This window comes from Dermacentor andersoni, chromosome 1, assembly GCF_023375885.2.
Source record: "Dermacentor andersoni chromosome 1, qqDerAnde1_hic_scaffold, whole genome shotgun sequence".
In the NCBI taxonomy this organism is placed as follows: domain Eukaryota; kingdom Metazoa; phylum Arthropoda; class Arachnida; order Ixodida; family Ixodidae; genus Dermacentor; species Dermacentor andersoni.
This window is the reverse complement of record NC_092814.1, coordinates 21,810,963-21,838,337: the sequence shown is the minus strand read 5'-3', so window position 1 is coordinate 21,838,337 and position 27,375 is coordinate 21,810,963. Positions and strand designations below refer to the sequence as shown.

The window sequence follows — 27,375 nt, the reverse complement described above, 5'->3', positions numbered from 1 at the left end:
AGTCTTTGGCCATACCTAGCCCTTGCGCCACTAAAATCTATATACATCACCACACTGGCAATTTTCAAGATGCAACCAGTCTCCAGCTTCATATCCAAAGCTACATTTCACTTGGCACGCAAATTGAACTGATCACATTAAAAGCAATGTACGAGTAAGTGCTTGTGCTTTTGAAAATTGAACCGCTATAAAATAATTAAGGAGTTCACAGCTACTTAATAAGCAAAAATCAATACACAAAATTTGCATGTCCATACCTGCCAACCTGAAGATATGGAAATTTTTAAATATCGCAGCCGGGGGGGGGGGGGGGGGGGGGGGGGGGGGGGGGCACTTTTTTTTTTTTTTTTTTTTTAGAGGATTTAACTTTTGTGACAAGCTTACTCACGTTTTCACAACCGCAAGTGAAATCCGTGTCTTGGAGAGTAAAGAGCGAAAACTTCACTGGGGCACACAATTTATTTTTGCAATTATTTTGCTGTTGCCTACTTTGCCTGCTTCAGAAACATCTCCGTGTAGGTTTGCTCAAAGCAAGTACCCCTCTAGTGCCCCTTGACCATCAGCAGACTTTCGAGTGTTTTCTCACACACAGACGAGTGAAACTCTGCTTGAGTTTTGTTCACAGTGCTGAATATTCTCTCACATTCAGCATTTCTGTGGGGAATGGACAGAATATCCAGCATAACCAGTGAAATTCTGTGGAACCTGAGCGATCCGTCGACACTTCGAACGCTTCCCAATTGCGACCACTGCAGGTCGCACCTTGGCTTATTCAATATGTCGGCTGGAACCTGATATGATTGCAAGTTCGCAAACTCGACTTCAAGTGTGTTGATTGCTGCTTTTGATTCGCCGCTCTGCTGGGGTAGGATAGCAGGGAATGCCATAATAAAATGATGTATGCTGTTGAATGAAGCAGTTTCCAGAGCTTGTATTTGAGCAACTTCAGCCAGCTTGAGATTGTCGTCTTTTAGCAGGAAATTGTGGCGAATGTAATCTCATGCTGCCGTTAAGTACAGACGTACAGCAGAGAAGCACTGCTCTCTCTCAATGCAGCACAGTGTCTCAACCACAGAGTAGGTTGTGCTGCCAATCACTATGTCTTCATCACCTTTCTGGTTCTCTGCAGCTCCATAGTCAACTTCCAGCAATGAATGACATGCCTTGACAACACCTGGGCATATAAATCTAGTCAGGAGATCCTCGAAAAGGCGGTTCAAGAGGCCCCTCAGTACATGAATCTACCCGCCGTGGTTGCTCAGTGGCTATGGTGTTGGGCTGCTAAGCATGAGGTCGCGGGATCGAATCCCGGCCATGGCGGCCACATTTAGATGGGGGCGAAATGTGAAAACACCCGTGTACTTAGATTTAGGTGCATGTTAAAGAACCCCGGGTGGTCAAAATTTCCGGAGTCCCCCACTACAGCGTGCCTCATAATCAGAAAGTGGTTTTGGCACGTAAAACCCCATAATTTAATTTTAAAGTACATGAATCTGAGGAGCCTGTGCCTGAAGACAATTTGCCTTCTCAAAAAGCAGTATAAGATTTTGGAGAGAAAGACAGCATGCCCCGTTTAGCTCCAATGACAAAAAATAAAACAGGCACTTCTCACGGGTCATGTGGCTGGCTTCCACAGAATCCTTGGTATGAAGTTTCAGTTTTTTTGCTTGAGGCCCAGAATGAGCTCCTTTCTTCTTTAACGAGAGTTCATCGCCGTCTGTGCTTTTTTTCCCGAGGCCTGCAGCACCCTTGTGAAGGTGTGGAGCAGACTTTGGGGTCAGTGCAGGGTTCTTAAGGGTTTGTGACAAAGTCTTTGGAATTTGGTACGAGTCCAAAAACAAGCTCTGCTTGTTTAAAAAAAAAACTGAGTAGTGGTTTCCACTGGTCGAGCAGCCTCTTCAAACACTTTTGCAATGACAGCCAACATGTCGGCAAATGCTTTAACATCTTTCTGACCTCGGCGTCATGCATATTTTGGAACTCTTTAAGTCGATCTTTCCGTTTCGAGGTTTTCTCTAGGTAAAAAAAATATGTCAACCAAAGCCTCATCAACCTTTACAGGAAGACACAAAGCTCCTTTTTGGGCGGCCAAGTTGATGAGATGGCGCGGGCAACCAACCCCTATCAAACCTGGTTGAGCCACTCTCAATAGAGTAGAAACACTGTTTTTCTTGCCGATCATGACATTGGCATTGTCTGAACACATAGCCAACAGGTTTCCAACAGGCAAATTCCAAGACTTCATCTTGTGCAGAACCAGATTTGCAATCTTGTGACCCGTCGTTTCCCCTTGGATTGTACAGAGGCACAGAAGGCGGCTTTTGACTCTACCCGTTTCTTCAACAAAATATGTCGCAACAATAGGGTAAAGCTGCATATACCTATTGTATATGCAGCTTTGTATTGTATTATACAGCGATCGAAAATACTTGCTGTTTTAGGGCATCGAGCAAAGCAGTCTTCGAGTTGGTGGCCATTTCCCGAACAATTGATGTCGTCTTTGTTCGTCCAGAGGTGTAGCATTTCGTTTTTTCACACTTGGGGAACATCTTCCAAAAAAGTGGTCTAGCATGATTGCTGACACTGAGCGGGATGTTGTGTTCAACTAAAAACGCCCATGAAGAGGCATTCTGCACTAATCAGACCAAGGTCGTTGTCACTGCGTACAAAACTTGCCAGGCTTAGCTGGCCATCCGCGGCTCGCACGTATCCCTGATGCTTTTTTGAAGCGAAGGGGACCTTGATGTCAGACTTGCCGCCATGCGAGATGTTCACATCACAGGCACATGTGGTGCAGAATCCAAACTTCTCCCCTTTCTTCGATGGCAAGAAGCAGGGAAATTCTGCTGTGTACAATTTCAAAAACACTTGTAAGTACTGTTGGGGCTTCGAGACCGCCATTGAACTGCGAAGCCGCTACAGGCCCGGAGTCTCACTCCGTCTGACGCGGCTGATAGTCACACAAAAGGCGAGGCCAACACTGCAGTGACTGAAGTCCAAACCTGCACGCCCGCGTGAACAAAGGCAACAGCATGGCAACAGGTTCTTGGCGGCGCTAGAGGTGCTACCGAGCTTTGGATATGGATTCGTGACCTCCTAGTAGACGACAGAAGTCACTACAACCTTGCAGCTGCTGATGATTATACCACACATGTATTGCACTCTCGTGGCGGCGCATGGTACCAGGATGTAGTTTTACTACATTTTCGCACTTTTTTCGCAAATAAAATTTTTTCCGTAAAATTTCAAGCAAGATTCGGAAAATCACAAGACTGCTCGAAATTCGTACATTCTACGGAAAGATCGGAAGAGTTGGCAGGTATGCATGTCAGATATCCATTACTGAAGGAGACACCAGTAACTACTTAATATAGGCTTTTTATTTATTATGTGATCATTCCAACAAAAGAGTTCATGAAAACATTCCCAGTGACTTAATGTGTATTATAATTATATACATGCCTCCCCCCATACTAAGCATAATAAAACAATCAGGAAGTGCCCTACAGGCTATATCTTAGAATGCTGTCCACAACTTGCACACATTAATAATGATTTTACCAAATTAAAAAAACAAGGAACGCTACTGACTACATGTCTGAACATGTGCTTTTTTTGCCCGTATTCCTTGGTGTTACACTTAAATTGACCCTAGAATGCAAGAACTTGCCTTGAATAAAGCATGGAGCTCGTCGCACATCTCTTGCACAAAGTTCATGTCCGAGAGCTGTGGTAGGACTAGGTCACGTGTCTCTGTAGAAAAAGGCACCTTGGCCATAGGCAGCCACGCCCAATGGTAAGGATCTGCAGAAGACAGTTTAGCCTTAGCAGCACGATGACATTATGATCCACTAAGGCGGAGTTTGATCTATAACAATCTGCAAGCCATAACCTCTAGTGTGCATATAAAAAACATGGATACACCAGCTTAATAATTAACACTTGTGCATCATTCCTGCGTCAAACTTTCATACACAATGCACGTTGATCAGTTAAAGCTGTTGTGGATGTTCTGTTACATGAAACAGTGCCAGCTGGCGATAACAGTGGCCTTGAATTAAAGAAGAGTTAAATGATAGTACTTTATGTGTCAGAATTCTGACACGATTATGAGGCACACCATAGTGGGGGACTATGGATTAATTCTGACCACCTGGGGTTCTTCAACGTGCACCAAATGCACAGTACAGAAGCATTTTTGCATTTTGCCCCCATCAAAACGTAGCTGCTGTGACAGGGATTTGATCCCATTCCCTCAGGCTTAGCGGTGCAACACCAAAGCCACCACACCACCATGACGGGTGGTCTCAAACATCGCGGCAAGATAAACCGTATGTCATCTGTACCCATATAACTACTGGGGACCTGTGAAATCACTGCATTTGCACAGTCCAAAGTAGTCAGCACAGGTGACAAATCCTTATGGCAAATTGCAATGGCAGATTTGGAGGGTTCTCAGAGCAACATATTCTGCTTTCTGGTGCATGACTGCTATAACAGGAGATCTGGAGTGCTGGTCACATGTTTCAATGTTGAAGTGAGAGTATCTGTTAAACTAGGATTATTTAGCGGAGAAGCCGAGAGTGCTCTACCAAAATCAGAAGACCAGCGGACTGGAACTACATGATACTGGGCAACTCGGGGCCAATTTAGCATGCATGTACTCTAGCCTCTTCGTTCCTGCAATGTGGAACAACAAAAAGGCATCTTGTAGCAGTTTTTGAGCAGAAAAAATGTCTTTGTAGTAGACATCTCAGCTTTTATAACAGGGCATTTTGCGTAAGTCAATGACACGAACAATATAATGCAAACCAGGGTTCTCTCCAGAGATTTTTGAGGGAATGGACGTTTTGCGACCATGGTAGTGGGGGGTTGCACACTGGCAAACATGATTTTTCATTTTCAATACAACCATTTGGAATGACACATAAAACAATTCTGCATTCCGGACACATTAACATAAGGAACGCATGCTAGTAAACCATTTAACATTTTTGTTTTAAAGAAATGCGTCAATTATTTTAACTGCCAAGTCCAGCCCCTAGGTAGCTGTGAATTGCAGATGCAGTGGCCAATTTGTCTATATTTAATGGTGCAAAAATCAGCTACCTATGTTTTCTGCTTACCTATCCCATCTAAAGTCCAAAGCGAGCATGATGGCACCTTTAGGAAAGGTGAAGTATGGAAGAGCATAGGACAATAAACAAGTTTCTGTTTCTCCAAGAGAAACATGCAAAGCAGATCCATAATGAAATGTCATAAAATATGCGTGACAGTAGCCCTTCATAAGCTACCATTTAACATTAATTTGTTCATCTTAAAACTGCCCATTTCGGTGTTGAAAGTGAGAAACCCAGTGGAAGGACCGTTTATGTCTCGGTGCCTGCAAATGTGAAAGCCATTCATGAAATGATTATGGACGACCCCTGAAAATAATCAAGAGTATTGCTACATATCTGGGAATACCACGTGAGAGAGTGGGTGCGATTATCCACAACAAATTGGAAATCAGAAAGCTTGCAGCAAAGTGTATTCAAAAACTTGACAACTGAACAAAAGAGGAAATGTGAAAGACATTCAGTTTTACCAGTTACCACTTTGTCCCAGCAAATGAGTCAGATTTCTGGGACAAACTGGTAACTGCTGATAAAACATGGATCTACTGTTATGATCCCGAGACAAAGTAACAGTCTAAGGCAAAGGTTCTCAAGCAATGAAACGTACTGGATTATGAAAAAGAAGCAGCGGGTAATCGCTCGCTGAGAAGACCAATACAAATATATGCATGCGACGCAACTTGAGAAATAATGATATTGAAACATCCACGACTTTAGAATAATAATTAATAAATAATAATAATAATAATAATAATAATAATAATAATAAAGATTGAATCGTCGCGATGGCATGTCACAAGTCACCGTCATAGGCGTCAAAGTCCCTAGTTATAATGAGATTATTTTTGAATAGCTCCAATAGTGTCTACACGTTTGCTGGTGTATGTCAAATGCTCATATGCTGTGGTCTAAAGCTCAGGGCACGGTGCGAAAATGCACTTGCTGCAAAAGCAAAACATTGTGCACAGACTTGCATGCAGATGCGTAGTTGGTCACCGCAAACCCGTGTAATCACTGCATTGAGGCTTCATTCTATTATGCTCTATTTGGTAATACAGACAGCCCACTGGTTCGCTCTCAGCGAGTGTCAACGTTCCACGCAAAAAGCTTGTTCGGGTGACTGCACGCAGTGGGAGTTCACTGTACGTATTCGCTAAAGAGACAGTGTCTAAACAATTCTGTGCTTTCTGTTTGCCCAAGATTATCATTTTGAGAGTAAAACACTTCCTTTGTTTCGAGAGTATTTACAGAAATGTCCAGGAGGGCTCCCACGTGGTGTTTTTATTGAGTGCTGACAGCTAAACCTATGTCGAGCACACCGCATTATCTCTCATACTACGCAAGCGAGGCACTTCTAACAGATGGTGACTCCGCAAGTCCTCGCCCCCAAAAGTGAGAAAGTCTATGGGTGGGCCTCTGCTTCCTTCTATGATGACGATTATGATGATAGCGTGCTGTTGGTTTTGATTTCAGCTTCGCTAGCTGTGAAACATCGATGGAAAGAGGGTTTCGCTCTTATACAGGCACAAGCTCGGAGAAATTTTACGCTAAAATGACATTTTGGCACAGGATGGTGCAAAGAACCGCTCTCAGCGCAGTTTGGCGCAGCTGTCCCACCACTGCTTGCAGTTCTGAAGGCATGCGGCCGACGCATGCACCGAGTCAAAACGAAACTACTGTTTGCAGCAACTGCTGTGGACGAAACCGTAGTGGTTAACGACGTGATCATGGATGGCGATTACGCCGTTATGAAGGCACGCGATCAGCCGCCAACGTGGCAGCAACGCTTGGCGTTTCGAGTTGTCTCGTTCCATTTGATACTTCTTGTGAAAACGAGCGTTCCGTTCAGTCGATTCAGTCTTTTACCGGAGGTGTCTGTGTTTCTTTGTGTCCCTGCCGGTCACGCTCAGGCATGTCGAATACGGAAGAGGAGCTACTGGTGACTGAACATTACAATACTAATTTGTTCTTTACTTGTGTGATGCCGACATGCCAGAAAGCAGACGAGGTTTTGGGTGTGCCCAATCTGGTGGTACAAGGACACTGAGGGCCAGTCACACTACTTCCTCGCCTGCACGCAACCCCTTGTCCTTTGAAATCGACGTTGGATTTGTCTGTATGTACAAACAGGCATACGTGCAACTGTTTCCAAAAAAGGCTTCCATTGCGAAGCCATTCTTTCTCGGCTTGTCGACAGCTGTATGGGCAGGCTTAATAAAAGTGGCCTTATTGGCAGGTTAAAACATGTTGGCGGGCTAGTTGTTAAGAATCCATGATAAGAGTGTATAAGCGCGACTGAATGAGGATGTAGAAAGAAACAGATACACAGAGACAGCGCTTCACTTTCAACTACTATAGGTTTTATTTTCGCACGCATCAATAAATATATACCGTACGAGCGGAAACAAATGTGACAGCAAAAAAGAACATTCAGTGGTGCATTTCGATGAACCGTACACGTGTGCAAGGCATGGCGAAAACATATACTGCAATGGTTACAAAGATAAACCAAGGAATCGTATCTCCTTTTCAGATAGCGACATTGAAGGCTTGCTCACGCACCTTTCCTCTAATTTTGCAATTTCATAGGCCTCCACAATCTCTCTTGTCATCCTGCTATGAGCCCTATACAGAATCGAAGTACTTTCCAACCTGGGTTTGCAGGAACAATCTCGGCAATGAATACCTAAATGACCCGAGATTACCCTAGTGACGTTATATCGATGTTCTTTTAATCTCTCATCGATGCATCTGCCGGTTTGACCAATATACATTCTTCTGCACGAAAGTGGAATGGCATAGACAACGTTGCGAGTGCAGGTTACAAATTGTTTGCGATGTTGAGTAGAACATGCGTGCCTTTTGTTATCCTCTGTATTAACCTGTTTGCATAGCTTCTGTAGACGCTCAGGGGCATAGAAAACCACGTCCACCCTCCATTTCGCTGCTATTCTGAGATTATGTGAAATGCAATGAATGTATGGTACCAAAGCAACTTTCCTTGCTCTAGCATTGGCACTGCTTCCATTCGATGCGTTTTTACATTTCCTGCTTAAGCCCTTCGTGATAGAGGTGAGCATACGCATCGGGTAACCACAATCCACCAGGTGCTTGGCCTGATCTCTGAAACTGGCTTCCACTTTGTGGTCACATGACTTCGTCAGAGAATTATTGAAACACAACGTTACTACTGCACGTTTTACAAGTTTTGAATGAGCGGAATGAAATGGTAGGACTGGCTTATTGCCTCTCGGCTGATAACTCCAGCATGCCTTTTGTGGGGAAAAGTGCAATCCCAAGTCTAAAAACCTTATGAAATTGTCTATGGGGACTTCATGTGTTAACAACAAAGGGGACAGCACTTCAGTGAACGAGGTTACAGTTTTGGAAACCAGAGAGTTAAAATTGTCTGATTTGTTATTCAAAACGATTAGAAAATCATCAACAAATCTAAACACTTTCACGACATCAGTGTTATTTTTCAGGCGTTCGTCAAGAACCGGGTCATGGTTAGGTATTGGCAGGACAGGGCCTCTGAGATTTCACGGCGTGCATGTCACTGCTCAAGCTCAGAGGTAATTCATTATGATCCTTTGTGTGCATGACAGGTGGCACCACGAATGCGCGGCTCGCTTCTGATTGGTACTCGTTTTGCAGCTGCTGCGCAAAATTGGTCTCACACCCATTCAAGCAGTTGCCGCACGTTACTGCCACTTTTCGTGGATCTTGTTGTTTGCGACAGCATCGCTCATCGCACACTGTGTGTTGAGCCTGTTTTTGTCGCTAGTGCGCACATACCTTTATGCGCGGCGCATAAAGGTATAAAGGCTTTAAGGGCACAATTAGGCACAATGCATTTCGGCATTGCTGCCAGTTGCATATCAAGTACAATTTAAGATGAAGCTTTAGCTCGGGCCCAACTCCAACGCGGCCTATTCAATTATATGTAAAATGCAAGAACGTTTTTCTAAGATAACCCCTGGAACGATTTTACTGAAATTTTTTGCATTTGAGAGAGAAAGTTAAATTCTGGTGACTGTTGGAAGCGGAATTTCGATTTAGATCCTGAATTTTGTTAAAAATATTTTCAAAGATTCGAAAGTTCCAAAAAAGAAATAGAAGCACGAAGTTTACAAATTCATAGCTCTGCATCAAGAACATACAGGGTCTGTCCCGAAAGTAATGTCAGTGAATTTATTGTGACGCGACTGTACGTCGGAGCGCGGTCTAACCGGTTGAAACTGGTAGTGGGGGATCCCAGCTAAGCGTCGCTCCATCGCTCAGTGTACTCCGAGCATCGGAGGGTGTGGGACGGGCCTGTCCATGAGCATTGTTTTTTATTCTTGTGCAAGTGAAAATGCTGCGCTCGTTAGAACAAACATTTGCGAGCAAGTTTTGCGTCGAAACTTGGCAAGACCGCTGAGTAAACTGTTACTATGCGCAAGACTACTTACAAAGAACATGCCCTGTCAGATCGGCAAATGTCTCGGTGGCACAAGGCCTTTGTGGAAGGCCGGGACGAGGTCGACGACGAGGACCGCACCGGACGGCCATCCACGACCACCACAACTGACAATGTGATGCGAGTGAAGGAACTGTTGAACTCCGGCCGATGATTAAGTGTTCGTTTAATGGCTGACATGTTAAATATTCCGAAAACTCAAGTTCATGAAATCGTTGCAAACGATATCAGCATGCGGAAGGTGTGCGCAATAATGGTTCCAAAAGCGCTCACTGACGACCAAAAGTCACGCCGCGTTGAAACGTGCCAAGAAAACCTCGACATGTGCAAACGTGATCGAAAATTGTTAGACGTCATTACAGGTGGCGAGACTTGGCTATTTGAATATGACCCGGAGACCGAAAGGCAATCATCGGAGTGGCACACGCACTCGTCCCCTCGCTAGAAGAAAGGCAGGATGAGCAAATCAAAGATCAAGGTCATGTTCATCGTTTTTTTGACATCCACGGACTGGTTCATCATGAGTTTGTAGAACCTGGAACCACTGTGGACTCCAAATTTGATGTGGAAGTCCTCAAAAGACAAATGCAGGGTTCAACGCATCCGGCCGGACAACGCAGACAACTGGAAGTTGCACCACGATAATGCGTCGGCCCACAATGCCTTCATCGTCACCGACTACCTGGTTAAAGCAGGCGTGCCAACGATCCCCCAGCCGCCGTACAGCCCGGACTTGGCTCCCCCCGACTTTTTTCTGTTTCCACGCCTCAAAACACCCCTGAAAGGCAATCATTTTGGGACAGTGGACAGGATCGATCAAGGCAGCTTGCACTACAGCATTAAAGGCCATTCCGGAGGAGGACTACCACAATGCATTCGAGAGCTGGAAGTCTCGCTGGAGCCGATGCATCGATGCAAAAGGAGAGTACTTTGAAGATTTTTAAACACTTGTAACAATAAATTCAATAAATGATTTGTAATGGCCTTACTGACATTACTTTCAAGACAGACCTTGTATATCGCGGTTATGTAAACGGCATCCATTAGATCATTGAAAGCGGACAAATTCTATGTGTCATTTTATATCTTACGTGAATTTGTTACGTTGTTTACAAGGGTTCTGCAAAAGCTGTATTTCCATATTATTACATTTTTTTAGATTCATGCGTAACATGTCAATGTTGTCCGCCTTAGATGTGCTGTTACATACAATTCACGGAATTGCATTATAATTTTTCGTTGCCTAGTTACAGAGTTAACTTGATAGTTTTGTTTCTTTTTGAAGCTTTTCGATTTTTGCAAATTTTTAATAAATAATTGATGACCTAAATCAAAAATTTGAAACGAACCGTCACTAGATTTTAAGTTTTTCTTTTTAATGCAACAAACCTCATCAAATTTGGTGCAGTGGTTGCCAAGAAAAACTAATTCTCCTTTTACATATATATTTAGATAGGAGCACCCAAGCTAAAGCTTCCTCTTAAACAAATTTCCACTGATGACTATTGCGATGCGGACTCTGCTGCTTTGTTTCGGTTGAACGCTAACTCCCTTTTGCTCTTTTATGCCGCATATTTGCAGTGCTCTGCACTCGCCGAGCTACCATTCCAGAACTAGCTGGGTTGTGCGCAGGGTTGCCAGATGCCCCCAACAAAAAATAGCCAAATGACCTCAAAATGTAGCCCAAAAATTGCCAGACCCAAATTTTTCGTGAGTGAGAAGTAGCTAAAAACAGCCAAAATGTTTGATGTTCTGCAGGTGCCTTATAGATGGTGTCCAAATATCACCGCGTATTTCCGGCTCCAAAATTACTTCCGGCACATACAACCAGCACAACACTGGCCTCAAGATCTGCGTAAAGAATTCTAGTGAGAGCTGCGACTCGGATGTAGATTTGGACACCACCTATTGTTACAATGAGCCAAAGGATTTCTTTTCGGATTTACTCATGACACTATTAGTATTTACTGAGCCATGTTCCGAGCTAACTTTAGTTCACACCTCACTTTACCCGAGACATTTTTCTGTAAGAGTCGGGCAAAATATTGCCAGCTCCAACCTTGAGGATCATCTTCGGCTGGTCACAATTGAGTGCCCAAAAGGCGGGCCAAGCTGAAGGCATTTTGGAATAGAGATGTCTTTCCTAAGCTTGATTCAGAAAATAAACATTTTTTCCCCCCTCCCCCCCCCCCTCTCTCTCTATTTTGTATTTTTTCTCTAAAGCAGCTCGATGCTGAGTTAGCAAATGCTGCCGCTTGGAGGCCCACTGGACTCTGGAGAAAACTTGAAACCTTCTCGCATTTTCTTGTGCGAAAAAGTGGCATTTGTGACTGCAATTTGCCTTCGAGTAGGAAAAAACAGAACAGAACGTGTTGCTGGTCCATAACAGAAGAGGTGAATTAAAGTTTGTAGTTTTAATTGCCACCTGGATTAGTGCTGGCAATAATTCAGGTGGTATTAGTATTGAAAAGAGCTGAACTGCCCAATATTTAAACAGAGATTCGCTGGCAAGATTTGTGCAATATGAAAACATGTACGTAAGTTTCTGTGAATGCAGGTATGAATGCGTGTGTTGCCAAATTTCTTAGGGGGGTTGTGTACCTCACTTTCAGTGCGACTTGGAAAAAAAAAAAAGTAAAGAAATATAGTTCCACTAGGGAACACACAAAATTGATTTTATGGGCTGCGCACATCTGTCATGAAGTTGAGTACAAAGTAAACCCCTTTGCCTAACAACTTTAAGCACTAGACATAAGAATAGGAAGTCAGTAGAACACTATATATACCTTTACAAACTGGCAAGAACTCTTTGCTCAACCCCCACTGTGATGTGTGCAAGAATAATAAAATATGGACGTATTAACAGTACAACAAGCACCTATTATGTATATCGCACACAGTTTTTTCTCTCATCACAGCTGGAAAATATGCTTGAGCAAATACAACGTAATGACTAGTACGATGAACAAAGAGGAATCACAATGATCATAAAGTATGCGCATATAAAAGGTAAGCCATAACTGCAATTACATGTACGCGCATAGTTTGAAGGGAAAAAAATTGTCGCAAGAGTATAGTATGAAGACCGACGAGTTATCAAGGCATTCACTCACTGACCTTTGGTGAGCAATTGTCTTGCCATGTTCACTGTGGACAAACATCCTTTTTATATATTTACAGAGCTTATCTTTGTAATAATATGCAATGCTCAAGAAGTACCATGAAACAATCGCAAGTGTCACGCAATACAAAGCCACTTGACTAAAACAAAAAACGAAAACAAGACATTGCACAGAGTCCCAGTTGATTCTCACACCGGGGATTTACGCAAATAGATTAACTATACAATCTAGCCCCATTTGAATTAACTTCTACGGCCAAGAACTGCTTTAACTGCAAGAACTACCACTGCCAAGAACTACCATAAGAACTGCAGAGTTGAAACGTGACAGGAATTGTTCATCTGGCTCAAAATCTTTGCAGCAGTCCCCACTCTCTGTCAGACCAAACCTAACGTGAAGGAGAGCTTGCAGTCTCATTCGACGTGCGGTTTCTTAAATCATTCTTTGTTAACGAAACCTGGCTGAACACGTGTTCGACTGCTGCGTTCAAAGGAGGCAGTACAAGCAGGGACAAAGCAAGCTCAGACAGCTGGGGGAATTTTTCTCGTATAAAGAGACTTGCAGATTTTTTCGTGAAGTTACTGGGTAAGTAAATAATATGGTGATTTGCAGGAAAAGCAAGCAATAGGCTTTCATGAACCCTTGATAAACATTGAAGGACCATGGGCAAAAATGATGTGCCACAACATGTGTGAAATACTTCAGCTGTTGTGTAAGTCCACATAATAGTTTGCTCTATGGCAGCTGGCACGGAACACGTACTCGACAGCTGTCAGCCACACTATTTTTCTGATTAAACCACGTCTGAACCGGCAGCAGATGGCGCTGAAATCAAAGCAGAAAGGAGAGAGCTTAGTGCTGGAATGAGTTACCAACATGGCAGCCGTGACATAACGCCATCCTCCAAGCGCCGGCATTGCCTAAAAACACAGCCCTCATGATTGGCTACATATCTTTCTAGCAGCAATGAGCTTTAGGTTTTCATAAACTGGCGTTCCTGAATTTTGTCATTGTTGATGTGGTCCTCGGGACTCCGAAGTCCTCAAGACAAAAATAGCCCAAATATAGCCATGTGGTCAACTTGGAATTTTCGATGCCAACCTGCATAAAAAGTAACCGAATTTGGATATTAACAGCCCAATCTGGCAACCTTCTTTGTGCTGCTCCGTGCATTTATTTTTTAATCCTCCGACATATACGTCAGTGTGCACGCTTGCGGCACCTATCAACAAACAGCAGAAATGCACATGGTGTTAAGTTACAGCCTCTGAGATTCCAGTGCAAAACTTAGGCGTACTGACCATATACGGAGGCTGGGTGGCTACAAGCTGCTGGTGGATGCCATATTGCGCAGTTCGCACGTTTCTGTGATGTTCATTTTGGCATTCAGGCATGGGTAATGGAGGTTCCTTGGATCGAGCGCACCTCGTGTGCGCCATCTTAGCCACTTGCCGAATGCGGAACCCACTTTGAGAATCCATGGTCTAAGAAATAGAGGCGCAGTGGTACTCCCAGGCCCAAAAAAATTTCATGTGCAAAGGTTGATACAGAAGCTAAAGGCAACAGCTTTTTGTTTTGGAATAAGAAGTTATTTCTGCTGGGCTACCTCTAACAGGGTTTAACAATTAATGCAGAATATTACTGTGCTTTACTGACGAAGTTGAGGCACAACAAGAAGAAAATGGAGGAGAGCTCTCCAAATGTGTCATCCTGTTGCATGGCAATGCCATGTCACACACTGCAGGTGAAATAATGGCAAAAGTGACTTCCTTAGGCTTTCAAGTGACTCCCCATCTACCCTATTTGCCCGAAATGGCTTCTTCTATTAGAGCACTGCATGGGCCGGTTTTTCAGGCCCGAGCTCAGCCCGAGCCCAAAAGCACCATGCGTTGGCCTGCTTGAGCCCGAAAGATTCCGGATTAGCATGACCTGGCCTGGTTCTGTTATATGAAGCTAGGTCGAGTTTTCGGTAATTGTGAAGATACTGCCATCTGATCAACGGGCGTCAGACGCTTTTCAAGCCACATCAAAGTAGCTTTTTGCCCTGCATCCCCTCTTCCTGGCTACTTTAACTGTATGGGAAATAAACATTTGATTTCATTGCTAGCTGAACATGCACAAATTATTATTAGAATATTTGGTATGAAAACACACATATACTATGTACAGTTAGGAAAATAGGGAGGGATCAGGCTGGCAACAGCCTCTGGAAGACGCACAATGCCTGCTTACATTTAGCGAGGAAGATATAGAAAAGTACATCCTTTGATCACCATGCTCGTGCTTTAAACTGATAACGACTGTGCTACATTTTCTAAATAGTTGTGTGGCAATATAATGTAGCAAAGGCATAGGTGAACAATCCCATACACACTGCCAGCCATTTTATCTCTTTTAAATCTCATATAACCATTGGGATGTACAGTGATGGAACTCAAACCAATAAATTTGGCGCAAATGTAAATTTAGATACGGTGGTCCATTGGCTTTCAGGAACACCATAATACACGGCCAGCTTTTTTCATTAGAGTGAAATTGGTGATCCGCAAGGATAACGCTCATGTGAAATATTATTTTCACACGGAACATGGCATTTTTATTGCTTTATTCGGCTTCCTTATACAGTCTACACTTGTTAGAACGGACCCCCGTACAACAGACTTTCAGATATAGCTGACCATATTTCAGCCTTAGTTTGTTCTACCTATTTTATTAATGCAACAAAGTTCGCTTTTAGCGGACTGTGCTACAACGGACTATGGGCTACAGCGGACAAAATTAGTGGCAATTTTTGTCAAAGTCAGGCATATAAAATGGACTTTTGCCATGTCAACACGAGCTGGCAACTGACTTGTGAGGGTCAGCCAATGATCGCGGCTCAATATCTTGCGTGCGTGGGAGGGAACAAAGCAGGACGGAAGTGTGTCATCTTTCGTGCATGAGGCACAGGAGGGAGGCGAGGGAAAGAGGGGGGTGGGGGGGCAAGTTCTAGTCCGGTGGCTGCTGTCAAAGGGACACTAAAGGCAAATACAAAGTCGACGTGGGCTGTTTAAATACCATTCTAGAAACCCCACAATGTTTGTTCCGCGCAGTTTATGAGAAACTTACATCTGAAGGGTCTGAATGCCTTTTTCGAAATTCAAATCTCCCGCCATCCGCCCAGGGAGTGGCGACGTTGCATACGCAATCACCACCCTCTGATACTTAGCATAGTACAGTCACCGACCGTTTATTTGGACCTCACGGGGACTGCGTAAATGTACGAATGAACAGGTGTCCGAAAAAGCAGATTAAGAAAAAAAGAATGAAATCCTTTATTTCCACGCACTTATTCGGGCTCAGCAGTAGGCTTGAAGAAATCGTGAATGCACTGTTGCACGCTGTTCCATTTACGCGCAATCAGATAAGCCTGAATCTCGGAGAGGGTCGTGCGGCTGAAAGCACAGTCACTGCTTGTGCACGCTCTGCATGCGACGGCAGCGTAGCACATGGTGCGTCATCTTCCGACTCAATCGTCCGGCGGTGCAGCAGAAACCTGACGAATGATCTCGCCGTTGCCGAGTTCTGCGCATGTCAGTACAGCAGTGTCAGCACCTGTGAAACTGATTCCGGACACCTGTGAGACGGTGTCCGGAATCGCAATGCAACCACTGCGCAGGTCTCTGCACATTTTCCGCATCAGTAAGGAGCACATCGGAAGGCAACAAATCTTGGGCCTCCCGGCACCCGCTTGCCGGCATTCCCCAGCGCAGTCTGCGCGGGCACTGTCAGCGCCATTAGACACTTGACGCAATGTTTCTGTATGCCGCGTTGGATAACTGGAACCTCGACACAGCACATAAAGCAAACACCACTATGCCGACACCAGTCGCACAAAAGAAAAACGTGGCCATCTCGCAGCATCGTGCAAGAAGGAAAAAACAAATCAGCTGCTGGATTGTCTTGACATGGCTTACTAAGCTGAGACCAGAACTGCTGTAGCCACTCTATCGAACCAGGCAGAAACGATGATGATGAGCGGGGATTTGCAGTAGCGCCACTTCGTGGGGCAGCAAGGAGGCTTCGTTCAAAACAAAAATGATGTTCAGCAAGTCGAACCATGCACCGGTCTGAGTCGGTGCATGGTGCTCTAGATCGAGTTGGCTCAAGGAGTGTCCGAAAAATCAGATGAGAGGTTGCAAGGTGTCCCAAACTTTCGGCAGTTGTTATACATTACGGTCTATGGGGAGAATGGCGGTGCCGTGAAGCAGATAGAATAATCGAGCATGTCTGAATTTTTGGAGTCCGGAAAATCAGTCGGCGACTGTAACTCTGTTTGCTGCCGTTGGTGACTAAAACGGCGCCCGACAAAAGGCAGTACCGAGCCGAGACAGAGTGGTGGATTTGCCGCTGCAGCTGCTTTTTGGTCAAGTGGCGTAGACCATTCAGGCATCCCACAACATCACATGGAAGTTGAATTCTCTGCCACTTGCAGTTTGTGCGAGTTTTGCGAGCCAGCAAAACCGCACAGCACTACGCAACAACGAAACTAGTGAAACACAAAAGCGTGGCCGGTGCGGAGTCGAGTGAAAATGAAACCTTTCAAGCGCTTTGATGATATGTAGTGTTTGTTGGCGCAAGGGCCAAGTGTGGCCAAAGAGTGCCAAGGCAGTTTCGAGCGCTTTGTTGTCATGGGTAATTTTAATTAGTTCTTTTTAATAAAATGAAATAGAACTGGACAAGTAGGATTTTATTTTGTCTCATAATACAATACAAGGGTGCTTTTTTTGCAATGAAGGGTTGAGTACTAATGACAGAACTTAACTGAGGAGTTCTTTCGTCATCAGGCAAGTACTTGAATGTCCTGGGGGAGTCTTTAACCATGTCCTGCATTTACCTCAATTTCTCGATTATTAAGGCTCTGTTCGCAATAATATTGACGCCTCAGAGATTCTCGAGCACTAATCTATCACTTTAGCTTGACTTATGTTTGCCTTTAGTGTCCTTTTAATGGCGCAGCCGCGCAGGCTCCGGATCTTGAAAGCGATTAGCGATGTGAACAAAGTGCGTCCAGTGCTGGTAGCTTCGTATGTGCTGTGCTTTTGACATTTAGTTCACGTTGAAGCGAGAGACAGCACGAAGTTTAATTCGTTCGCTGCTGCTGCTGCACTTATCTTGCTTAATTGGTTATCGCAATCGATGTTTCGCCTTTCAGGCAAATCTGTGACATTTTTGTTTGTTTCTTACCTTGGACATTCGTCACTCACTCTTTGCAATAAAGTTAGACATCACAACGAAAGTGTCCGAAGTGCGGCGTCTCGGATATTATAGACTTCGAATAAAACGGCCGTTTTTTGTCGGATTATCAGAGTTCGCTGTGATGAGAGTTGACTGCAATGGTTTTCAGTCGACAATTTAGGCATCCTTGTTTCGCAATATATGCAAATTTGGACTCGGTCTACTTTTGCTACAGTACAGCGCAGGTATAACGTAGGCAACGTAGCCTTTTCCCCCTGTAAGATTGGAATAGGATCTGCTTGTTTGTTCACGTAAATTCGCAGGGAACTCACCTAGTGCTAGAAAAACACAATGCTGCGAACACAAGGGGTGAGCCACTTAACGTGTGAAAATAGAATTCAAAAGAAAAATGCACCGAAACAAAATTTTCTGCATTCTGTTTTCTTTTCCACGACTCACCAATGTTGAGAAATTTTGTAGCATCCGCGTAGACTTAAGGTATTTGCCTAAGAACAATGGAGACTTGAAAGTCTAAATTCAATTAGTTGGACTAATTGTGCAATAAACTAAGGCAGAATATTCAACTCACTTGAACAAATACATGAAGAAAAATAATGGAAACCAGTAGCAAGTTGCACTATGCCTTAGCACACAGAAAAAAAAAATTGTGATTGAACTTTTTAGAACTTATTTGCTACCACTTTAAGTACTCTAAGAATTTGTTCAAAATTCATGTAATTCTTTGTTTTTCCATTAAAATGATCATGCACAGGCAGTCTAAAGCAGCACATCAGTGACCCCTGTTGAAAATCTACATATTTTTGTGCAGCAACAAAATATTTCTAGACACATCTTCCGCTCTTGAAAAATTTAACAAGCTATACCAAAACTCCTCCCATTGATTATCTTGTGGTGTACGCGAAGGATAGCTTGGATACCTGAAGACAGTCTAGTGAATTATGTTGCAGCAAGTCTCGCACCAATCAAATAGTTTCCAATCGCTTTAGCGTGATTTCAATGCAGATGCCTTTGTAACTCATCATTTTGATTTGACTCTGTGATGTCTAGTAACTCTTGAAGTTTGCCCTTTGCCACCACTCCCAACCAGCCCAATGCGCTTTCCCTTGTTGATAGGTGGGGCCACTGTCAAACTCACATCGCTACCTCCATCGAACGTCGGGTCGTCCATCTCACGCCTGAGCACAAGCGCCTCCATGACGCAATCATAATGCCATGACGATTGTGGCATAATCATGATAGATTTACGATAGCACAATTATAACAGAATGGAGGAGAAATTATGTTGCTGGGACGAAGAAGGCGGTATGAAGACGACGGCAAGACAACAATTGGATGACATTTCTGAAATGATGGCGACGATGACAGTATCACGGTCACAATATGATAACAAACGCATGACGATGACCTTATGTCGACGACACAATTACAACGACAGCATGATTATGATAGAATGGCGTCGATGGAACTGTGAAGGCGGTATGATAACGAGGGTATGACAACAATTTGACGACGCCTCTGAAATGACGATGGTAACGGCAGCGTTACAAGAACATGACTACCTAGAACGGGATGATCATGACTGTATGATGACGATGCAACTACCATGACCCCGATGACATACCTAGTAGCTCAAGTTAGTAGACAACAATTGGGCCACATGGCGTAAGATTAGATTAGACAGACAGACAGACAGATAGATAGATAGATAAAAAAGTGCCTGAAAGAGGCAAAGAATTTTGATTGCAATAGAAAGCGGTGCGTACGATGGGCAAGGTTGATCACTGGTGTGGGAGGCAGCAAAGAGGCCATAGCCGTGGTTTATGTAGGCTTGCCAGCCATGGTGCAATGGGATCTCAGGAGCGTCCGACACTGCGGTCACTCAGGTCGAGCGTGCTAACGTGTTCTATTCTCGCGCTACCTGCACGTGAGCACATCTTCTTCTTTGCCTGCTTTGGAGGCAATAGTTGCGCCGCTACACTGGTACCATTTTCTCCATGGCTGAAGAGTGCCGCTAATGTGCACTTATCTGTGCAGCGTATTGCTGCTGTATCGTGGTCTGCCTGCCTCGCCTTTCCCATGAACCAACAGACACCACTGACCTAAAATTTGCATAAGGCAGCACGTTTTTAGAGACTTCATTTTTGTGGAGTTGCAAATACAGTCAAACCCCGTTACAACGAACACCACATTAACGAACATTTCAGATTAACGAACTTTTAAGAAATCCCATGCCGACTGCTTATAGTTTCAATGTAAAAATATTTCACTACTACGAACTTCAGAATAACGAACATTTCAGAATAACGATCGTTATTTAATTTCCGTGTCATCTTAACAACATCTCAGTACTACGAACTCATATCCCGAAATGCGAGGATTCTTAGATTTCAGTGTATCCGTCACGGCAGTCGGAGCTCTAAGCTAGCAGACGACGCAGCGCGAAGAGCGGGCGCCTTGCAACTTGCTTCCCGCAAAAACCTGAGATGGCGCGGGAGGAGAAAGATGCGGGCGGGGACTTTTTTTTTTTTTTTTTCTTCTCCGTTGCGGAGGCAACGACGCACCAGGTTTAGAGAGTTCAGAGGTCGGAGGATGGGCTCGTAAAACCTGAGACGGTGCGGCAGAAGGAAAAAAAAAAAGTTGTATTTAACGCTGAAGTGGGCCTTTTCTTTTTTTCCTGTTGCGGAGCCAACGCCGCATCACGTTTTTCTTGCTTGTTTTCTCAGTTGTTCGCGCGCTGTCACTCGTATCAGGTTTGTCCGTCTTGTTTTTCTTCTGTTGTGTTAGAAGTGCGTGCCGGCGTTCGCGTTGCCATGAGCTCAACAACTCTAACCACGGCGAAGAAGCGAAAGCAGTTTTCTTTGAGCTAGAAAGTAAACATTCTTCGCGAGATAGAAGACGGGAAGAAACAATCCGTCGTGGCTAAAGAACGTGGAGTGGCGCGGTCGACGATCGCCACGATTCTCAAAGACAAAGAGAAAATCTTTAAGCACCAGCAAGAATCTCAGCTTGCCCCATCAAGGAAGCGACTGCAGCTCGGCGATTTCCAGAATATTGACGCAGCAGTGCTGACTTGGTTTAAAGACGTGAGAGCACAGAATGTGCCCGTGTCAGGCCCAATGCTGCAGGAGAAGGCGCAGCAGTTCGCTGCAATTCTTGAGGTCACCGGCTTCGAAGCGTCTTCTGGCTGGCTCCACCGTTTTCGCCAACGAAACGGCGTAACCTGGCAGTCTGTGTCTGGCGAGGAGAAGGCAGCAGATGAAGCAGCAGCAGCCACGTGGAGGGAGGAAAGCTTCCACGAAATGGTCAAGTCTTACGCAGCAGCTGATGTTTTTAATGCAGACGAGACGGCCTGCTTTTATCAGCTGCTCCTGGACAAGACAATGCATTTTAGAGGAGAACAATGCAGAGGCGGCAAGAAGTCGAAGCTTTGCGTCACCGTGCTGTATTGCTGCAATGCAGATGGCACTGAAAAGTTGAAGCCTCTGGTGATCGGGAGGTTTTTGAAGCCGCGCTGCACGAAAAATGTAGTGTCGCTACCGTGCCAGTATAGGGCGAATCAGCGTGCCTGGATGACCCGCGAGCTCTTTTCCGAGTGGCTGCTGATGGTAAACGAGAAGATGAGGAAGGAGGGGCAGCACATTTTGATGATTGTGGACAATTGCTCGGCGCACATTGTCAACATACGGCTCACGAATGTGCGGCTCGAGTATCTGCCGCCGAACTGCACATCAGTACTTCAGCCACTGGACCAAGGAATAAGGAGCGTGAAGTCGCACTTCCGGAAGCGCCTTGTTCAGCGGCTGCTCATCAACCTGCGCCTGCAGCATTCAACAGCCATCAAAGTCCAACAGGCTGCGGAAATGCTGACAGGCGCATGGTGGAGCGTCACGTCTACCACCATCCAAAACTGCTGGAAGAAGGCCGGCCTGACTATCACAGATGGCCAACCACAAACCGATGAACCGGCAGCGGAGGACAGTTTGAGCGAGCTTTGGAGCGAGGTGGCCGAGCAGCTAGCCATCGATCCTTCAGTCACATTTGACGACTATGTCCAGTGTGACGACACGACGTGGACCTCAGTGGAGCTTACCACTGATGACATACTGCAGAGCGTCCAGGGCACGGCGACTCAAGATGAGGAATGCAGCGACGACATGGACGATGACGCAACGGCAGCACCCGAAGACCGCGACGAGTCCGTGTCTGCCACAGATGCGTTGGACTACTTGCGAAAACTCCGCATATTTATAGCCAAAAGTGGCACAGCGACCGAAGGCGTGCATAAGAATGCGGACGGTCTGGAATCGTTCGTGCTGCAGAGTCTGTGCTGCGCCCGTCAGAAGACGATCACGGACTATTTCAAATAAATGTGCCTTGTCTGACGATCACGTGTGCATTGTGTGAGAAACGAGCTCAAGGAGGTACTGTTTCAAAGGTAGCACGTTTACGTTACTGAAATGCTATTGTTATGGCTAATTTTTGGGCTTTCACTATAACGATCTTTCAGAATAACGAACATTTTCCCGCGGTCCCCTCAAGTTCGTTATACCGAGATTTCACTGTAGCATGTCCAGGCCTAATCCGGGCCCGAGTCAACAATTGCTTACATGGCCTAGACTGGGCCAGGGTTTTCGGGTCGTCCATTGTTCTACCTTCTATCATTTTCCCCTCGATTTATATAAGGGCCGTGCAAATAGCGATTTTTCAGACCAAATGAAATACAAATCGAATAGTGCCAGAAGCGAAACGAATCAAATATAGAAAGTTTTCTAATATTGAACAGCCATTACTACAATTAAGGTGGAACAATCTTTACCTCCTACACACTTAAAAATTACAACCTTTGGGTCGTACCTTGCCACACAACAATAATCGTCATCTGTCTTGTCTGCATTTCCTTTCTTTAATGCTGCGATCCCGGTACTTCAGGGTGTCTACCAAGTTGACATTTCCAAATTCCCCGAGTTTTCCAGGTTTTCCCTGAGCACCTTTGCAAATTCCCTGAATGAGCCAGAACTTTGTTTTATGTCAAGACAGGCTGACACCATGTTGCCCTATGCTGTCACTCTCTAGTAAGCATGTTGAAACACAAAAATGACTTAATCCAGTTTGAATAGTAAGTAGTAATAGCTATATTATTTAAAAAGAAAACAGAAGGAAGGTGTTAGTAAAATGCACAGTGAAAAAGAATGGTAAAACCCATTCCAAATTGAGTCAACATTTTCAAATACAGTCAAACCCGGCTATATCGAACTCGCAAAAAAACGCCTATCAGTTCGATATAGAGCATAATTCGATATAAGCCTGCTAAATAATTGGATGTCATAAAAGCACATACCATTTATAAAATCACTTTATTGGCGAAACTAGCTTAGTTTCGCATAAATTAGTCCTGCATTTTCTTCTGCTTGGGCAATTTCGCTGCCTGCAACGCACGCACTTCCCCACGTTGTCTAGAGTCCGAGCAGCTGAGGCCGCAACCTTCCGCGTTCGCGCAGAAGCACCGGACTAATGCGAGTGCACCAATCACTTCGGAGGATGTGGGCAAAGGACCGTAGTTGCTTTCCTCAACGTGCCTACTTTCATTTGTGCTCGGTACGATGTCGGCGATGTAGTCTTCGTTTCGGGATCTACCGTCGTCGCGACACCATCATCTGCACTCACAAGCTCGTCCACCGTTGATTCGAATGTCCCTGAAATTTTGACAGCTCGCTCCGAACTTCGGCAACACCGGCAACGGCTTCATCGCATTCATCAGAATTTGCAGTCATCACCGAGCACGCGGAAACCGGCACGTAAGAAGAACGCCTCGTACACGGCCGTGCGTACGCGTCGGGCGCCATGGGCACCGGGTTGCGAGTCTGGCCACTTTAGCCCTAATCATGCCGAGAGTGCTCCTCTGAATCTTGCACGCTGCGGGGACATCGCGTTCGACGCGATTTGTGATTTCGATCTTCACGACGAAAGGCGAATTCTGCCGCTTCATCACGGCAACACTGCTGGAGAAGGCCCACAAGGCGCAAACACGATAAACCAGAGAAGCAGCCAGACAACTCGCACTTTCGCCATCTTGCACGAAGAGCGCACAAGAGCCTCTGATTGGCTGTCTGAGCAAGCGCTGTAGGCGGGCCAGGATCATTTTTTTGCTAGCGAGTGTCGATAGATAGCGATCTAAAGAAAGGAAGGACGCTTGATTATGCAACCCGTGAGGGAGCACGGCGAAGTGTCGTCAGGGGAGAGGGAGTGGGAAGTGAAAGACGATAGAGAAAGAGGGAGGATAATAGACTTCACTATGCACGACAGGGGGGAGTGTCGACGGCTCGCCCGAACAGCCCGAGGCAGCGCGGTCACGGTAGGGAGAGCGGTTGATGGAGCCGCGCCGCCGGGTTTCCCCGCTACCGCGAGGGAAAGCCAACTTCTGGGGGCACTTTCCCGCCGCTTGACGTTCGATATATCGGGAGTCACTGCAATATTTGTTCGATGTAAGCGTAATTTTTGCTATATATACTCATTGTAACTATACCGTGACCAGAAATTGTTCGATATATAGAATAATTCGATGTAAACGGGTTCGATATAGTCGGGTTCGACTGTACAAATGAAACGGAGATGCATACATAAGTAAATATTTTTGAATATGAGCTATTTCTATCAACTGATAGCAAGCTCATCGGTATGAGGCCTGAAATTTGTCATAACTAAGATTTTCTCTCAGCAGCTGAGAAGTCAACCTCAACTGTCCTGACATACCCTCAACCCGTACACATTACCTCAGTGTTGAATTTCACTGCTTTAAAGAGTTTATATTGGTTTGGATGAGTGACCCCAGCGTCTCGGCGTCTGCCAACACTTTTTTTTTAGCTGAAGCTACTTGAAAGAGGCGGCGGCATGCTTCCTTTCCCGTTAACTCTTTGAGGGTCAATGACGTAAATATATGGCGCCGCGAGCAAGTCCAAAAATGGTCGATGCCGTATATTTACGGCACTGGCTGTACGTTTAAAAAGCGCAATGACGTAAATATACAGCGCCGCCAACAAGTCCAAAAATGGTTGATGCCGTATATTTACGGCACCGGCTGTATGTTTAAAAAGAGTGCAAATTTTCTAACTTTTCTGTCATGTGCTGCCACTATGTGGGAATACAGGGAATTCGTGCACCTCCCTCTCTTGGTTTTCGTTGCACAGTTTGTTTTAGCACTAGTTCGCTCCCGCACGTCTATATACCACCGCTCGTGCATTGGCGTGCGTGCGGGAGGGTGGTGGTTTGGGTTTTGTTTTCGCAGGCGGCTTCGGCTTCTTGCGCTTGAAAAACTGATGGCTATCTCTTTACTAATCGCTCAAAAGGCGACCGCTTGTTTCTCGCTCATTTAGTGCTCACAGGGGTGCGCATAGGAAGGATGCCGCCGTGCATGCGCTTCCGTTGCTATTTTTTTTTTTTGAGACTCGCGAAAACTACTTGCCTCTGGTTGGCGATAAGATGAAAATTAGCGGAAGTTTGTCACAAGTTTTGCTTTTTTGACGGGCACACAACCACACAGTTTTCTTGAACGCGCGCACCCACACAGTTCTATTACGCTATGGATGTACATATTAGTATAAGAACAGGAATATTTGAGTCTTGCGAAATATTCTCGCGCGCATTTTCAAAGCCTTGAACTATAACAATGCATCAAATTTTTTTATTCTTATAAGTTTATTTCCTTTTTTATTGTTGTTATTTGCGAATGAAGAGTACATATATACCGACGCAAAATATTTTTTTCAAAGTAAGTTGCTAAGAATTGGAATCTGCAATAAAAAAAATCAACCCTGGGCAGTCACATATGGCGAAAAAAATCTACCCTCAAAGGGTTAATTCCTCAGTGTGTCGGTCATTTCTGTTCTCACCCTCCTTCTGCCACGCTTTCACCCCATGGATCATTTGGAGCATCCTCTTGGTCAGTTGTACAGTCAATGTCCAATTTTTCAGACGCCCTAGGGGCCGCAAAAACATACGAAAAATCGGGCAGTCCGAAAAAAACGAATGCATGTCTTTAACTGCCCTTAAGGGCTGAAATTGCCACAGGCACGTTCGAAAAAGCTCTTAAGACCTGCCAGTACACTTATTAGGCATATCGGTGCTCGTACTGTGACAGGAGACGGGGGTGCACGCGAATACATACTGTGTTCCGTGACAATTGCCCCTTCCCATGCTTGTTATGCTTCACCGCCTAACACTTCTGCACTGAGGCGAAGCTAATACCTCTGGCAAGCGGGCAAGTTAAGTGCACTTCTGGGGAGTGCACTTTTGGACCTTGAATGATACTTTAGGCTACGCGGTGCTAAACGGTAAAACAGAGCGCACTCGCACTAAAAAAAAAAAAAGAAGGCGACAGACTAAAATTATGTTTTTGGAAGATATAGATTAAAATAAAAAAAACATACTAAAAGGCGATTGCATTAGTTCTATTAGAAATAAAAAAAACTATCTTATTTTTCACTCAACAAGAAACGAAAATACTTTGACATAAGAGCGTTACAAGTCAAGGCCGGCCAAGACGAATGCCTAGCCAATCCAGAAGAAGATGGTGGCGTGCGACGAGGAGGCATTTGATCCTGCTGGAACAGAATATCAGAGAGTTCTGTTTTAATTATATTGTTAAATGCTGTTCAACAGCTAGAATCAACTTCTGTGTACTTTTGCTATGCATTACATTTTGTATCGTTGAAATCGCTGGCAGCGAGGCTACGCACTCGACCAGCAAAGTGCGTTCCGTGAACGCACTCCGACCGGAGTGCACTCTTCTGCGAATACACTCCGCTTGAGACGTTTAGATTTGGGAAAGTGCACTTAAAACCGAGTGCACTCTCCGTAAGTGCACTTAACTTGCCCGCTTGACAGGGGTATAACTTTCGGAGACTGGCATTACGCAACGCGCTCTGCTCTGCGAGCTTCGAAGCCAATCACGAGTATTACAAAGGCGGAGTCTGTGCCATTGCTGACAGCGGCGAATTCTTTAAAATGAAAAACACGGCACCGCATGGCAAGAAGCTTAATAGCGAACGTAGAAGCAGCTAGGGCTAACATTGCCGCAGTGGTGGCTACGGTTACCGGCGGATCTGCGTGCGAGTGTGCCGGTTCGAGGCGGCGAGATAACCAAAATGGCAGCGGTGGTGGCTTTGATTAACCCTTTCACTGCCACTTCCGAGATAACTCGGGCGACCACACATGCACACCCCCTGCCTCTCCCGAGTATACTCGTTTTGGCTTTTTAACTCACTCCCTGCCACTCCCGATAATACTCGTGTAACACAAAATGATGCAAGCATGTAGCGCCATCTATGGAGATCCCACATAAATAACGTAAAACAAGTAGGATGATTTTTCAACAGGTGGCACGAATTTTTCTACGTCCACGTCGCTTCGTCTTCGTCTCGGCAGAGCAGCCATGGCGAGG

At 45.0% G+C, this 27,375-nt stretch overlaps 1 protein-coding gene across 1 annotated transcript in view; it reads right to left on the bottom strand.

Moving 5' to 3' along the window:
• Positions 1–27,375, bottom strand: part of Pi4KIIalpha (phosphatidylinositol 4-kinase II alpha) — a 101,280-nt gene that overhangs the window by 40,039 nt on the left and 33,866 nt on the right. The window contains exon 7 of the mRNA XM_050193327.2: positions 3,671–3,804. Within this exon, the coding sequence (XP_050049284.1) occupies positions 3,671–3,804 (134 nt within the window). The remainder of the gene's footprint in view (positions 1–3,670; positions 3,805–27,375) is intronic.